Source organism: Trichosurus vulpecula, chromosome 7 (genome assembly GCF_011100635.1).
Source record: "Trichosurus vulpecula isolate mTriVul1 chromosome 7, mTriVul1.pri, whole genome shotgun sequence".
Taxonomy (NCBI): domain Eukaryota; kingdom Metazoa; phylum Chordata; class Mammalia; order Diprotodontia; family Phalangeridae; genus Trichosurus; species Trichosurus vulpecula.
In genome coordinates, this window is record NC_050579.1 from 10,942,588 (window position 1) to 10,954,945 (window position 12,358).

Below are 12,358 nucleotides of genomic sequence, written 5' to 3' on the forward strand. Positions count from 1 at the left end.
CTGTAAGGAGTCCCCAAGAGAGCCCTTCAGGACTCCACACAGCCTGGCCCCCACAAGCTATGCAGGCAGTACTAAAGGCCCTGGGAGTTCTGAGCCTGGAGAGAGGCCCCTGTGGACCTGGTAATGTGAGGTTGCAGCAAGGCCAGTGGCCCCCCTTCAGAAAAGAGGAGAGAATCCAGTCTGCAGAGAGTGGCCCAGGCAGTGAGTTGGACTATGGCGCTGCCTGACAACATCCTAGAGCGAAGCAGTGGCGGGGTTCGGAGGGCATCTCCAGGAAGGGAAGCAGGAACCAGCCTGGCGTCAGGCCACACACATCACTTCTCTTTGTTTTTGTAACAGAATTGCCTGATGGAGAACTCAGCGGAGGGCCCTGAATCAGGTGATAGGGATCTTAACAAAGCTTTTGAACAAGCCTCCGGTTTCCTTAGGGAGAACATGGAGTGATGTGAATGGATAGAGGGTGCCAAAGTTAGGTGGCTTTAGAATTGGTTGAATGGCTGGACCCTGAGTAGACATTCTAAGTTCATTGTCACCATGGGAGGAGGTCTATGGTGGCGCACCACAAGGATCTGTGTGCAGCCCTACAGAAGTCCTTGGATAGGGGTGTGGCTGGCACATAGCTATGAGTGAGAGCGCTCACAGTTATCTTGACAGGACCACCCCTAAGTGAAGAGTCAGAAAGTCAGATTTCACAGGTGCCAGATGGGGGAGGCATGGTCTGGGCAGTCTGTCTGAAAAAGAACTTGGCACAAGTACCCAGTGACATGGCAGCCAGTCAGTCAGTTGATTAAGTACCTACGGTGTGTCAGGCTAAGGTGTTCCTTGGCTGCCTTGGGAGAAGCAAACTGCCCATGAGTGGAGGCTGTCCCTCATCAGCAGCTGCTGTCCCAGAGGATTGGGTTCAGTTCTGGGGGCTACTCTTGAGGACAGTAGCAAGCTAGATTGTCTGGGTGATAATATGACAGGAAGCTGGACTCCTCTGTTTGGCTCCAAAGGCAGGAAAAAGAGCGGCAAATAAGTCACTGAGGTCAGTCACTCCTTAATGTTTGTGGGAACTTCCCAAAAATCAGAGCTGGCCTGAGGAGGAAGGAGCAGCCCAGCCCCCTCTGTGCCCAGAATCCCAGTAAGCCCGAGGCTGGTGCTGTCTGTCCCTTCCTCCACCTACACTCCAGGAAAGAAAGGGAAGCAGTCTGTCCTGGGGTGGGACGTCGAGGAAGGCACCAACCTCTCCTTGGTCCCCATGGAAGTGTTATGATGGAAGCTTTCATCTTTGTTCTGAGGAGGAGTGAATTAGGCCGGGAGGCCCCGTGATGGTGAAGGGTGGACCTTGGGCTTGGCAACCTCCCCTTTGGGTGGAAGGCCATCATCTAGGCAGGCATAAGCAGAGGTGTCAGAACCAGACCACAATTTAATCAGTTAATGTTGAATAAAACAAATAAATGCACAATGCAACATAGATAATATTCATTTGTGGTTTTCTAAATCAATATGTGGCCCTGGGGGATCCATTCCTATTTGAGTTTGACTCCACTGAAGGATGCATGGGGAAAAGGAAGAGAGGCTGGGCTGGGAGAAAGGAGGGAATGTGTGGAAGAGGCATCATGGGAGCAGAACTGCTGGAAACTGGTTTGATTGGGGGAGGGCTGGGGATGAGGAGAGGGCAGTCAGGTGCCCCAGGAGGTCGTGAACCTGGGTGACTGGTGGGATTGCAGAAGGTGGAATCGTTGGGTTCGAGGGGTGGCAGAATGAATTGCTTTAGGGGTCGTGTCTGAGGTGACTGTGGAAAAGCCAAGTGGAGATGTCCGATGTGGAAATGGAGTTCAAGAGAGAGATTATCCTGTAGACAGAGATTGGGGCGTCACCTGCAAAGAGATGATGACGGGACCTCGTGAGGTCACCTGTGGAGAGTGGGGAGACAACAGGACCCAGGCCAGGGCCTGGGGGATGGGCCAATGGGCTGGGCGGGCAGACAGGGCACGGACTGGTAGAGGGCAGTGGCCGGGGGGAAGGGAAGAGGAAGGCTCCATGTGTCACCCTGTGCTGAGCGCTTTATAAATCTGACCTCGTGTGATCCTCACAACCCTGGGAGGGAGGTGCCGATCCTCCCATTCTATAGATAAGGAAGGGGAAGGGAGGGAAGGAGAAAAGGAGGGAGGAAGAAAAGGAACAAGGGAGGGAGGCAGCCAAGAGCAGTTTAAGTTTCAGAGAGGTCAAGATGATTGAGGCTGGAGAAGAGACATAACTGGTTGAGCAGCTGGTTAAGGACTGTAATCCGCCCAGCCATGTTTTGGTACTCAGTTTGAAGGGACTAAGAGGGACGTGGGGGAGGGGACAGAGGCGGGAGGGCAGGCAGCTCTCTTCCCGGAGTTTCTTCTTGGACTCTGGACCTTGGAGGCCCGTCAGGCAGATGTCCTGTTAAGGACTGGCCTGTTTGCAGATGAGGGGAGGAACCACAGCATTGGGAGAGACTGAAGATGGCTGGGGGGGGGGGGAGGGGGGAAACAGAAGGGAAAACCTTCCAAGAAGGATGGAGGGGATGGGCTGGAGGGCTTGGCCTTGGCAAGGATCCCTCTCCACTGCACCCCAGGCAAGGCTAGTGGAGCAAGGAGAAGCAGAGGTTTTGTGTGGGGGAGAACCTGGTCTTTCCCCATTGAAGTAAGGGGGGCAGTCCTTTAATGAGATAAAAAGAGAGGAGGCAGGGAGCAGTGGGTTTCAAGTCACGCAGAAATTGGGGCTAGTGTTTTCATGAGCTGCAGCAACTGGGACATTCAGCCCGGAGAAGGCTGGTGGATCCCAGAGGATTCTGGTGAAGATCCCCCCAGCCATGGGTGTCTCAGACTGGACAGACTTCAGAAGCCCCCTCGACCTCACCACCCAGTGACCACCTAAATTCTGTCTGAAAATAGGACAAGGCCATGACCTGCATGCCTTGGAAGATTGGTGGACAGGGCTGAGGTAGGGGCAGGGGGTGAAAGCTTCTCCTAAAGCAGGGGCTCCCTCTCCCTGGCGCTGGGCAGAGGCAAGCTGGCACTCGGTCTGGGTGATGTGGAGGGGTCCTTGTCCAGGTATGCTTGTGAGAAGGTCAATCGAGCTGGAAGCTTTGGGAACCACAATGCAGCCCCCATAGTCCCTGCCCACAAGCCCCCCAACCCATAAGTGAAGGCGTGGCAGAAACTACGAACCAGCACAAAAAAGAGGAAATTTCTCTTTATTCAGTGCCTTTCAGAAAACAGGTCCTAGCCCACAATGGATACACACACACACACACACACACACACACACACACACACACACACGTGCGGGCACATTCCTCCACAGGCTTCAGATGGTATCCCTTAGACATTGTACAGGAGACATAAAAACAAGAGGGGCCCAATTGTTTTCTTGGGTCTTTACAGAAACCCCAACACTGTAACAAGAAGTGAGGGACAGGGGCAGCTAGGTGGCTTAGTGAGTAGAGCACGGGCCCTGGAGTCAGGAGGACCTGAGTTCAAATCTGGCCTCAGACACTTGACACACTTACTAGCTGTGTGACCCAGAGCAAGTCACTTAACCCCAATTGCCCTGCCTTCCCCCCTTCAAAAAAACACAAAAGCCAAAAAACTAAGAAGTGAGGGACAAACTAGGGGCCTTGAGCCCCAGACCCTGGCTTTGTACACACTTTGCCAGGACAGAAGTGTCACACGAATGTGGCCACAATTGTGGGCTCCAGATGGACTGGTTTGAACTCCAGCAATGAATGGGAAGGGACATTGTGTGATCTAGTAACCCACAGAAATGCGTGCTTTCCTCATCCGAACACTGATTCTATTTGATTTTTGTTCTTGAAAAGAAAGCATTCTGCAGGGGCCCATTTATACCCCCATTTAATGGTTAATGGCCTGACCACCCTCACCTGGGTTCCCAGATCCCATGCTCTCTGCCTGCTCCATCTGGAGCATAGCAAAAGATTTTTATGCAAAATATTTTTGTTTGTTATTTGTATTTCTTTTAGATTCCAGCTCTCGGTACATTCCCCCTTGCCTGTGACAGATGCCAGGGTGTTTGTCTGCCTTTAATCCCCCCACCCCCCAATGGTCCTAGGCCTGGACTCTACCAATAAATCTTTAAGGGAAATTTTCACATCTGCCCAGATGCGAACTTCCTTCCTTTTGCTCCTGAATGTTTGATGACTGTAGCCCCTAGAACGAAACCATCTGGAGCTGATCATCCCTTTGAGGGCTACCTGTTCTTATCCATGGCTTTTAAAAGTCCCCTCCACCTTAAAAACAATAAAACCCAACCATAGCTCACAAAAAAAGGCAACAAGGTGAGATTTGCATTTCAAGTTTTCCCTCAAGCCCCCAAGGGGCAGCAAAGGTAGAAAGTGTCCCCAAGGGCATTGCTGAAGACCTACTCTGAGTTCCAGCCTAAAGCTTGGGAATTTGGATAAAGGAACAACAGGGCTTTCTTCAGCTGTGTTCGTGGACTTCCAGGGGTCAGCAAGCACTGAGTCCACACCAGGACCTCTCCAGGAGAAGGGACACTGGTCCAGAATAGCTGGGGGGGGGGGCTGGGCACCATTAGGATCTCAGTCTGGCGCCCAACAGCAGCAGAGCAGTGGGCAGCTCAGTCTTCCCATCAGAGACAGCCGACCTGGGTACTTAAAGGGCGGCCATGAGGTTAAGATTCCCCGGCAAGGCCAAGCTGGGGTGGGGGGTGGGGGGTGCAGGGAGCATCACAAAGAGGCTGCTGGCTTTCCAGCAGAAGCACCATCGCCTTAAGGCAAGCCGTGTAGGCAGAGGCCAGAGTACAGAGAAGTGGCCAGCTGCCAGAGGGGAGAGCTGTCAGCCTGGGGCTTCAAGAGGACCCCCAGCTCCCAGAGTTGCAAGGAGGGAGCACCAGAAGCCCAGTCCAGCCCTTTGGGGAACAGGATTTGGAAACCAGCTCAAGCCAACGAAGACTCTGCCAGGCAGGGCACCAGCTTAGATTTTTCTTCAGAGGTCACGGTTCACTGCATGCTTTGGTGCCCACAAGGCAGGCATGGTGGCTGGGCTTCCCTACCCCTTTCTAATCACTGGGCCTAAGAGCTTTCCTTCCAAACAAACCACATCCCTCACGGGGAATCTCTGGACTACCAGGTTAGCCTGGCCCGGACTTGCTACCCGCCTGGCTGCTGGGCACACTTGAGTGCCTCCATTCTGGCACCCTCTCTAGCCTCCATGCATGCCCATGAGCTCAGAGGTACCCACCAGGGAGACAAAGCCGGGACAGTCTGAGGGACCACTGGTACTGAACCCTAAAGTTCAAAGGGGTCCCCAAAGCTGTCCCCAGTGCTCACCACCCTGCTGCTCACTTGAAGACCCTCCTGACACCGTGAACAAGTTGCTTCACTTGGCCCAGCTTCCTCAGTTTCCTCATCTCTGAAATGGAGACGTTGCTGCTTATGCCACCTACCTCTCTGGACCTGGGGGAGGAAAGTCCTCTACAAACCTTGGTGGCCATCGGGATTGCTTCTGGGGTAAAAGTGACTCTAAATTGGGCAAAGAGAAGGGTAGCTGGCATCCTAATGCAGCATGCACTGCTCTGCTCATTCTCTACATGTCTGGGTGGGGTGGGGGGAGCCCCAGTGTCTGCCCTCACAGGGACCCGAGGGCATCTGGACGAGATTGCTGCTCATGTCCCTGACAGCCCTCCTTGGACCCAGAACTCCAGGGTTCTGCTTGAGCACAGATGGAGGGCCCTGCCCCCATCCTCCCTCTGCCCACCTGAGCAGAAGGTGCTCAACCACCAAGAGCTCTGGGAGGGACCTGCCAAGGAGATTGTGATTCTGTCACCTACAGTAAGTGAAGGCCTGAGAGAGAAAGCTGCTGTTCTGGGGAGGGGAGGGGAAGGGAGGGGAAGGGAGGGAAAAGGGCAGGGGGAGAGAGGGAGACAGAGAGACAGAGCCAGAGAGAGAGACAGAGAGGAGGGAGAGGGGAAAGAGAGAGGAGACAGAGGTAGAGAAAAAGACAGGGAGAGATAGAAACAGAGAGAGAGAGACAGAGAGAGAGACAGAGAGAGACAGAGAGAGAGACAGAGAGAGAGAGACATCTTGACAGAGAGACAGAAAGAGAAGGAGGAGAGGAGGGGGAGGAGGGGTAAGAGGAGGAGGAGGAGGAGTGGAGGAGAGGAAGAGGGGGGAGGAGGAGAGGCCAGGACGAGCTTTCACTGAGGTCAAGGAAAACCCCTTCCCTCTGTCTCAGCAAAGCCCCCTGCTGGTCATGACTAGGAAAGACCCTTTGGCCAAGGGTTCTAGTGGAAAGGGGGAAGCCAGACAGACGAGGGGGCTGCTCCAGATGGGGCACAGACCTGGGGAAGGAACCTGAGGAGGCCGGCCGTGGGGTGATGCTGGAAGGGAGGAGGGAGACGCCTTTGGCACCAGGCTTCTGTTTTACACTTTTTTAAAAATACACTCTTTGGCTTCTTTTTATTTCTTCAGTGATTACATGAAAGTCGGAGCCGTGCAGGACACGGGCTAGCCGGGCCAGAGCCTGTCTGGGGCTGGCCCTGGGCCCCTCTGGCCCCTCTGCCCCGGGTTGTTGGTCACTCCCTGAACTTGTCCCTGTCCTCTGTGCATCCGACAGTCACCCCCAGCATGCAGGGACAGGCTCCTACTTCCTGGAGGCAGAGGTCATGAAGCTGTTCTCGATGCAGAGGACAATGAAGCTGTTCTGGCAGCTTGCGGCCTTCTGCTCCAGCAGTTTGCCCGAGAACAGGGAGGACGCCTGGCCAGTGGCAGCCCCTTGGTCTGTCCGCCAGGTCTCACAGTAGCTCTCTGTCAGCCGGCGTCCCTTGGTGTCAGAGCCATGCCACACACTCTTCTGTGGCCTACAAGATGCACCAAGATTCCGACATGCACTCAGGGCCCTGGCTCCCCCAACTGTCCTCCGAGACCCCACTTGAAGATCTCAGAGAATGGGAGGGAAATAGGAGGGGTGGGGAAGGTTTGCCTCCCCAGAATCACAAGATCAGCTCCACCCAAAGGTGCCTCTTGCCAGCATCCCCAGGTCATGGCCCTCATAATTCAAGGCTCTAGGGTCCTTCAGTCCTTAACGAACGGGCACCAGGACTCGAGGAAGGAGAAAGCAAAGATAAGACCCTGTTTCTTTTCTTTCTTTTTTGGAAATGCCCCCCTTTGGAAGCTGGAAATCTAGAAAAATCCTGTCCCAACGCCTCCTCCACTTTGTGTCTGAGTGCCAGGGGAGACTGAAAAATAGACTCTGCCTCCCTCGTGCTCCCCAAGCCCAGGATCCAAGGGACGGGGACTCACCAGTCAGAGTGTCGGAGAACATCCTTGCCGTCGAAGGAGAGGATGCGAGAGCCAGGCTTGAGCTGGCCTTCTGAGCCTGAGAACAGGGCCTCCCAGCTGTCAAAAAGAATCTCGTCCTTTGCGGGGTGGGGCGGGGGTGGGGGGGGGAGAAACCAGGAGACACATTGGAAAGGGCCCAAGCAAGGGGTCCAGCCTGTGAGGCAGAGGTGCGGGGACCCATCTTCAGCTGACCCCGAGCTTGGACTGTCCACTTAGAACTATCCTATGCCAACAGACGCGAGGTCCTGGAGGAATATCGTTCATCCGTTGGCATCTGGCCACCAACGCTGCCAGGAGGACCATGACCCGATGGGGGCTGGGGGAAGAGTGGCCAGCCAGCCTCCAGAGGCTGAGCTGCCTGAGCAGCCCTTCTCCCTGAGCCTCAGTTTCCCCCCTTGTAGAGAGGGGGGCCCTCCCTCCCAGGCCCTCAGAGCCTGCAGTGTCCGCGAGCAGCCTACCCAGAGGATGGGCACATCGCTGTGCCTATGCCCGTGAGCAGCCTACCTGGAGATTGAAGATGGGCACGTTGCTGCGGTCCGCCCTCCGGACGATGCTGTAGAGGTCTTGGAGCCGGGAGGACAGGAAGGCCCGGAAGGTGCCCATCAAACCCACCTCCCGGGCCTGCTGGAAGCACTGGAAGTCGGCCCCCCGGATGCCACGCATGCTACCCGTCTGGGGACCGTTGAGAGCAATGAGATGAAGCTGGAATGAGAGGAAGACAAGAAACAGCCACAGATGAGCACGTCCATCCATCAGTCAGTCAACAAGCTGGTGATGAGCACGACCCCCCAAGGGGCGACAGACAGAGAGCGCATGGGCAAACAGCGTAGTCTGAGACACCAAGCGCACACCCAGGGCCTGGCACGCAGCAGGCACTGAGTAAACGGTGACTGACTGAGGGGCACCTACATAGGAAACAGCTTGAGAAGGCTGGGAAAGCAGAAGTGGGTGTGGCTGGGTGTGGGCAATGCACAATCCAACCTGGGCCTGCCCTCACAGGCCTACAGTCCACATGCACCCAGCCAAGGCCCCAGGGCCAAAGGAGTGCTTGGCTCAGCAGAGATTTCTGGCTGTGGCACAGACAGAAAGCCGTGGAGCCGCTGGGGCTGGAGGGGATGGCTGAGCCAAGGCGGCCACGTGGCACTGCCATGGGCACTCACAGCAGGCTGGAAGTCATGGTGCCTGTGCAGTGGAGAGGCCGTGGGCTGCATGGGCCGGACGTTGGTGTAGGAGCCGTGGTAGCTGGGGATGCGGTCGTGATGGTGCTGCTGGACACCATGATACGGCGGGTGATGATTGGCGTGCTCGGAGAATCGTGGGTAGTTGGCCTGGATGTCGTCTGCCCGCCAGGGCTTGGCGGTTGAATGTGGATAGCCCCGGCGAGGATAGGGAAGGCTGCCATCTTGGATGTGGGAGCCTGACGGGGCAGAGTTCCCTGGTGAATACTCGACAACAGGGGGCTGCAGGACTGCAACCTCGTTATCCTGGAGGAATGAGAAAAGCAATAAAGCCTTTCTAGAGGCCTTGGTCAGGCTCCGCGTCTGGGCCTCTGGAGCAGCTGGGAGCAGACTGCATGTCTGCGCATAGTGAACATACATGCACATGTACGTGTGTGCACACATGTATACACATGTGTGATTTGTGGTTATACACATCTGTGTGTGTCTGTGTATGTGATGTGTGTGGATGCCCAGGAGGAGCCTTCTGGATCAATGCCTGGTCTGAGCACCTGCTCTAAGCGTGCACAACCCCGAGTCTCCCCAGGAGGGCAGGGAGAGCCCAGCCCGGCATGGCACCATTCTCTGGGGCTCTCAGCCTCACTGCCCCTGCTGCCGGGGCTGCCCTTTCCCTCAGCTATCCTGGGAAAAGCATAGGTTTTCACTTACCACCCCCCGAGAGAGCACAGTCTGGGCCTCCAGCTGAAAAAAAAGACACCCTGCATTATGAGCTTGTTCTCCATATCCCCTTGGTGGGGGCCCCCTCTCAGGGCCAAGAACACACCCCAAGCTGTGGAAAACATGGAAGAGGCCTGGAGCCTGGGGGACCCATCCCCCCATGCCCCTCCCCTCTTGCGATTGTTTACCGGAGGGATCCAGGGACCAGGGGCTCAGCCTAGCAAACCAAAGAAGGCTTGTTGGATATCAGACAGAAGGGCCTGGAGTCAGAGGGGCAGGGCTCAAGCCCACCGGGGCAGCCATTTGTCTGCCCTTGACCTCAGTTTCCCCATGGGCCCCCTCTAGCTGTGAGCAGAAGGAGAGCTCCTTGAGGGCAGGACTGTCTCCTGGTTTCTGTGGCCTGACACACAGTATATACTTTGATAAAGAATGGTGATGATAGCTAATGCACCTCTAATCAAGGTTTGCACAGTACTTTACTTGTCTGGTTGGATCCTCACCGTAGCCCTGGGAGCTAGGGGCCAGAATTATCCCCATGTTACATATGAGGACGTTGAAGCCAGAGAGACAGGACACCTTGCCTGGGGTCACATGGCTGGGAAGTAGTTTCTCTGGGGGTCCAGCCCCGCCATACGCCCATCCTCAGCTCCCTCTCTCGCCCTGCTGTGACAGGCTCACCCATGAGGCCAGCTGGTGAGGAAGCTCGGCCCTCTCATGGGGACTCACCAGGACTTTCTTGAAGCCGTGACGTACTCGCACATACAGCTCTTCCCTCTCCGAGACATAGACCAGCCAGCCTTCAGGTACTTCATGGGCTCTGTTGAGCATGGTCTGGTAGGTCGTCCAGATTCTCAGCTGCTGGAGACACAAGCCCGGGTCCATGCGGGTGCCGCCAGAAAGCAGGGGAGGGATCAGAGGGGAAGAGAAGGCAGGGACCCCGCAAGGAAGTACAAGGAAGGAGGAACCCCTTTCCACCTGCCTTGCGGAGCTGCTTCCCAGAGGGGGGGCCCAGCTCACCATGGAGGAGGCACCATCTGCCCTGTGGACAGTACTGGCTTCCCAGGTGGCCCCAGGGCACACTAAGAGCCGGCCCCAGCTGCAGGCCTTGCTTGCTCAAGGTTGGGTGTCTTGGCAGGCTAGAATCAGCTTGGGATAGTGTCCCCGAGGGCCAGGGGGTCCAGCCTGCCACTGTACACCCAGAGGGTGGCCTTTATTTAGTGCTTACCCCTGATGATGTTCCTGAAGTCCCTGGGGGGCCAGGGGGTCCTGGAGGTCCTGGGGGGCCAGGGACACTAATAGCTGAAAGACATGTACTAGAATGAAGCCCATTTCCCCAGTCAGGCAGGCCCACCCAGAGCCCACCTACACCCTTCCTCCCCCTGGGCTTTCCCTCAGAGGACTTACTCTGCCTGTGGGGTCCTGGGAATGACGGTGGTCCTGGGGGTCCGGGGGGCCCAGGGGGACCCTGCCGTCCCTCATAGCCTATGCCTGGAGGCCCCTGAGGTCCTGGGGGGCCAGGCTGACCCCTGATGCTCTCTCCCTTAGGACCCTAAGCATGAGACAGGGAAATACACACATTGTATGTCAGGGTCCCAGGAAGCAGTTCCATCCTGAGGGGCCCCTGAGATTGCAGATCCCCAGGGCCCCAGGCCACCAAGGCTCCACAGGCAATGCCAGCACAGGTGGGAGCTGTTGTGTGTGTGTCCCAAACTGCCCATGGGGCAAGTGACTACAGGCATGATGGTAATAACGCCCCCAAACGGAATCTGGCCCGGGCCCTGAGAGGGCAGCTTAGCTGAGGCCAGATCCTGTATGGCCTGGGCTGGTGGAGGAACTCTGGGTCTCCCAGGGTACCAGCAGGGGAACAGGACAGGGCAGGCATAAGAAGCTCAGAGGGGCTGATGGGAACAATACTGCCCTCCCCCCCACACACAATGCAATTAGCCACGCTGGGCCTGAAAGAGCCAAAGGCCTGTTTGATCAATGAGTAGTGGGGAGGTCATGGGACCTCCTGGGAACTTCCAGGACAGGCTGGTGACAACTGGGCATTGTGGGAGCTGGTTCTGCCCACTGCCAGGTGCTGAGGCATAGCTGAGCATGTCCCAGGCAGGAGCATCCCTCTAGGGTCGGACGCAAACCTGGGAGCCAGGGCCCTTCCCTTCCTGCCTGAGGCTTCTTCCTCAGGCCACCTCAGGTGCCCACGGCTAACAGCATCCTGAAAGAGCCCCAGTGAGGTCCCTCCTGCCCAGTGCCCACCACCAGGCCATCCATCCCCTGGGGCCTTACACGCAGTAGACCCTTAAGCATGTATTGAATGTTTACGTGATTGCGCATGTATAACCTATATCGGATTGCTTGGGGAGGAGGGAAGGGAAGGAGGAAAAATTAAAAAATGCAGGGGAGGCCCCTGGGGCAGGAGCAATGGCAGGGAGGCACAGGATGGGGCTGGGTCTTACCGGAACACCGGGGTTCCCTGGGGGGCCTGGAGGGCCGGGCAAGCCTCGGATTCCAGAGCTGAAAAATCCTCCACTGCCGGGCTCACCCTTTACCCCCTTCATGCCTTCTTCCCCTTTTTCCCCCTGTAGAGAGAAAGGGGCAAGTGAAGGGAGCCAGGTCCTCAGGGGGGTGTGCTGGGGGATGCAGCCTCCCTGACCCCCCAAAAGGCCTCTGTGGAATCCCACCAACGGCAGCTGAGGGAGGCAGGACGTGCCTCCCACTGCCCAGGGGCTGAGGCTTCCCAGCCTCCCTCATCCCTCCTGCCACAACCTGGGCCCTCTCTTCCTCCCCAGCATCTGTTGTGTCTAACCCCTTCACTCCACTCACATAGCCACCCCCCACCTGAGTCTCCCGTCAGTGGCCCATCCCCCACTCAGCCACCAAGACAACAGTCCACGACCTGACTGGGTCACTCCTCTGCTCTATAACTTTCATGGCTCCTGAGCCACTGACTCAAGCCAGTCAAGCCTAAACTCCTCCCTTTGCCCCCCTACATTTCCGGGGCTCCTTAATCCTGGTGTTGGAGGTCTGCCGAGCACAACCCTGGGAGTTCTGGGAACTATTCCCACTATACACATGAGAAAACTGAGAAGTAACCTGCCAAGAGTTGTCTGAGGCCGGCTTGAACCCAGGACTT

The 12,358-nt window shown here is 56.5% G+C and overlaps 1 protein-coding gene across 3 annotated transcripts in view; it reads right to left on the reverse strand.

The window, feature by feature from the left end:
• Positions 1–6,418: 6,418 nt before the first annotated feature.
• COL18A1 (collagen type XVIII alpha 1 chain) overlaps positions 6,419–12,358 on the reverse strand; it is a 137,386-nt gene continuing 131,446 nt past the window's right edge. For all 3 annotated transcript variants that reach the window (XM_036766963.1, XM_036766962.1, XM_036766961.1), the window contains 9 exons: positions 11,682–11,804; positions 10,630–10,774; positions 10,451–10,524; positions 9,952–10,083; positions 9,217–9,249; positions 8,491–8,814; positions 7,835–8,032; positions 7,292–7,407; positions 6,419–6,849 (listed from right to left, as the gene is read on the reverse strand). In XM_036766963.1, coding sequence (XP_036622858.1) covers positions 6,633–6,849; positions 7,292–7,407; positions 7,835–8,032; positions 8,491–8,814; positions 9,217–9,249; positions 9,952–10,083; positions 10,451–10,524; positions 10,630–10,774; positions 11,682–11,804 — 1,362 coding nt within the window. In that variant the 3' untranslated portion in view covers positions 6,419–6,632. The remainder of the gene's footprint in view (positions 6,850–7,291; positions 7,408–7,834; positions 8,033–8,490; positions 8,815–9,216; positions 9,250–9,951; positions 10,084–10,450; positions 10,525–10,629; positions 10,775–11,681; positions 11,805–12,358) is intronic.